Source organism: Myotis davidii, unplaced genomic scaffold (assembly GCF_000327345.1).
Source record: "Myotis davidii unplaced genomic scaffold, ASM32734v1 scaffold651, whole genome shotgun sequence".
Taxonomy (NCBI): domain Eukaryota; kingdom Metazoa; phylum Chordata; class Mammalia; order Chiroptera; family Vespertilionidae; genus Myotis; species Myotis davidii.
Genome location: NW_006283994.1, coordinates 1,767,471 through 1,767,881, shown reverse-complemented (window position 1 = coordinate 1,767,881; position 411 = coordinate 1,767,471). Strand labels below are relative to the sequence as shown.

The following is a 411-nucleotide window of genomic DNA, read 5'->3' as shown; positions in this document are numbered from 1 at the left end:
GCCGGCTCCCGGAACCCGCCCCTCTGTGCCCCTCCTCCAGCGGTGCCCTCCATCCAGCCGGGACCACCAGCAGTGAACGCCTCCGTGAACCAGACGGTCCTGCTGCCCTGCCAGGCGGAGGGGGCCCCGCCACCCCTCATGAGCTGGCGGAAGGACGGGGCCCCCCTGGACCTTGGGAGCCCCAGGTGAGAGTTGGAAGGGGAAGGTCTCAGGTACCACTTTCAGGTCATAAACAGAAACCCACCTGCACGGTTAGAGCAGAAGGTGACTGTATGTATCGTTGGGTCACGGGTGTGCTCAGAACCCAGGGATAGGCATGCCTGTTTGTCCAGAGCGTCTCGAACCCCTGGTGGCTGTCTGTCTGTCTGTGTGGTTTGATCCTTTGGTGCTCATCTCTATTTGGGGGGGGGG

General features: G+C 63.0%; 1 protein-coding gene across 1 annotated transcript in view; it reads left to right on the top strand.

Moving 5' to 3' along the window:
* LOC102764974 (hemicentin-2) overlaps positions 1-411 on the top strand; it is a 17,964-nt gene that overhangs the window by 7,138 nt on the left and 10,415 nt on the right. The window contains exon 8 of the mRNA XM_015567755.1: positions 41-185. Within this exon, the coding sequence (XP_015423241.1) occupies positions 41-185 (145 nt within the window). The remainder of the gene's footprint in view (positions 1-40; positions 186-411) is intronic.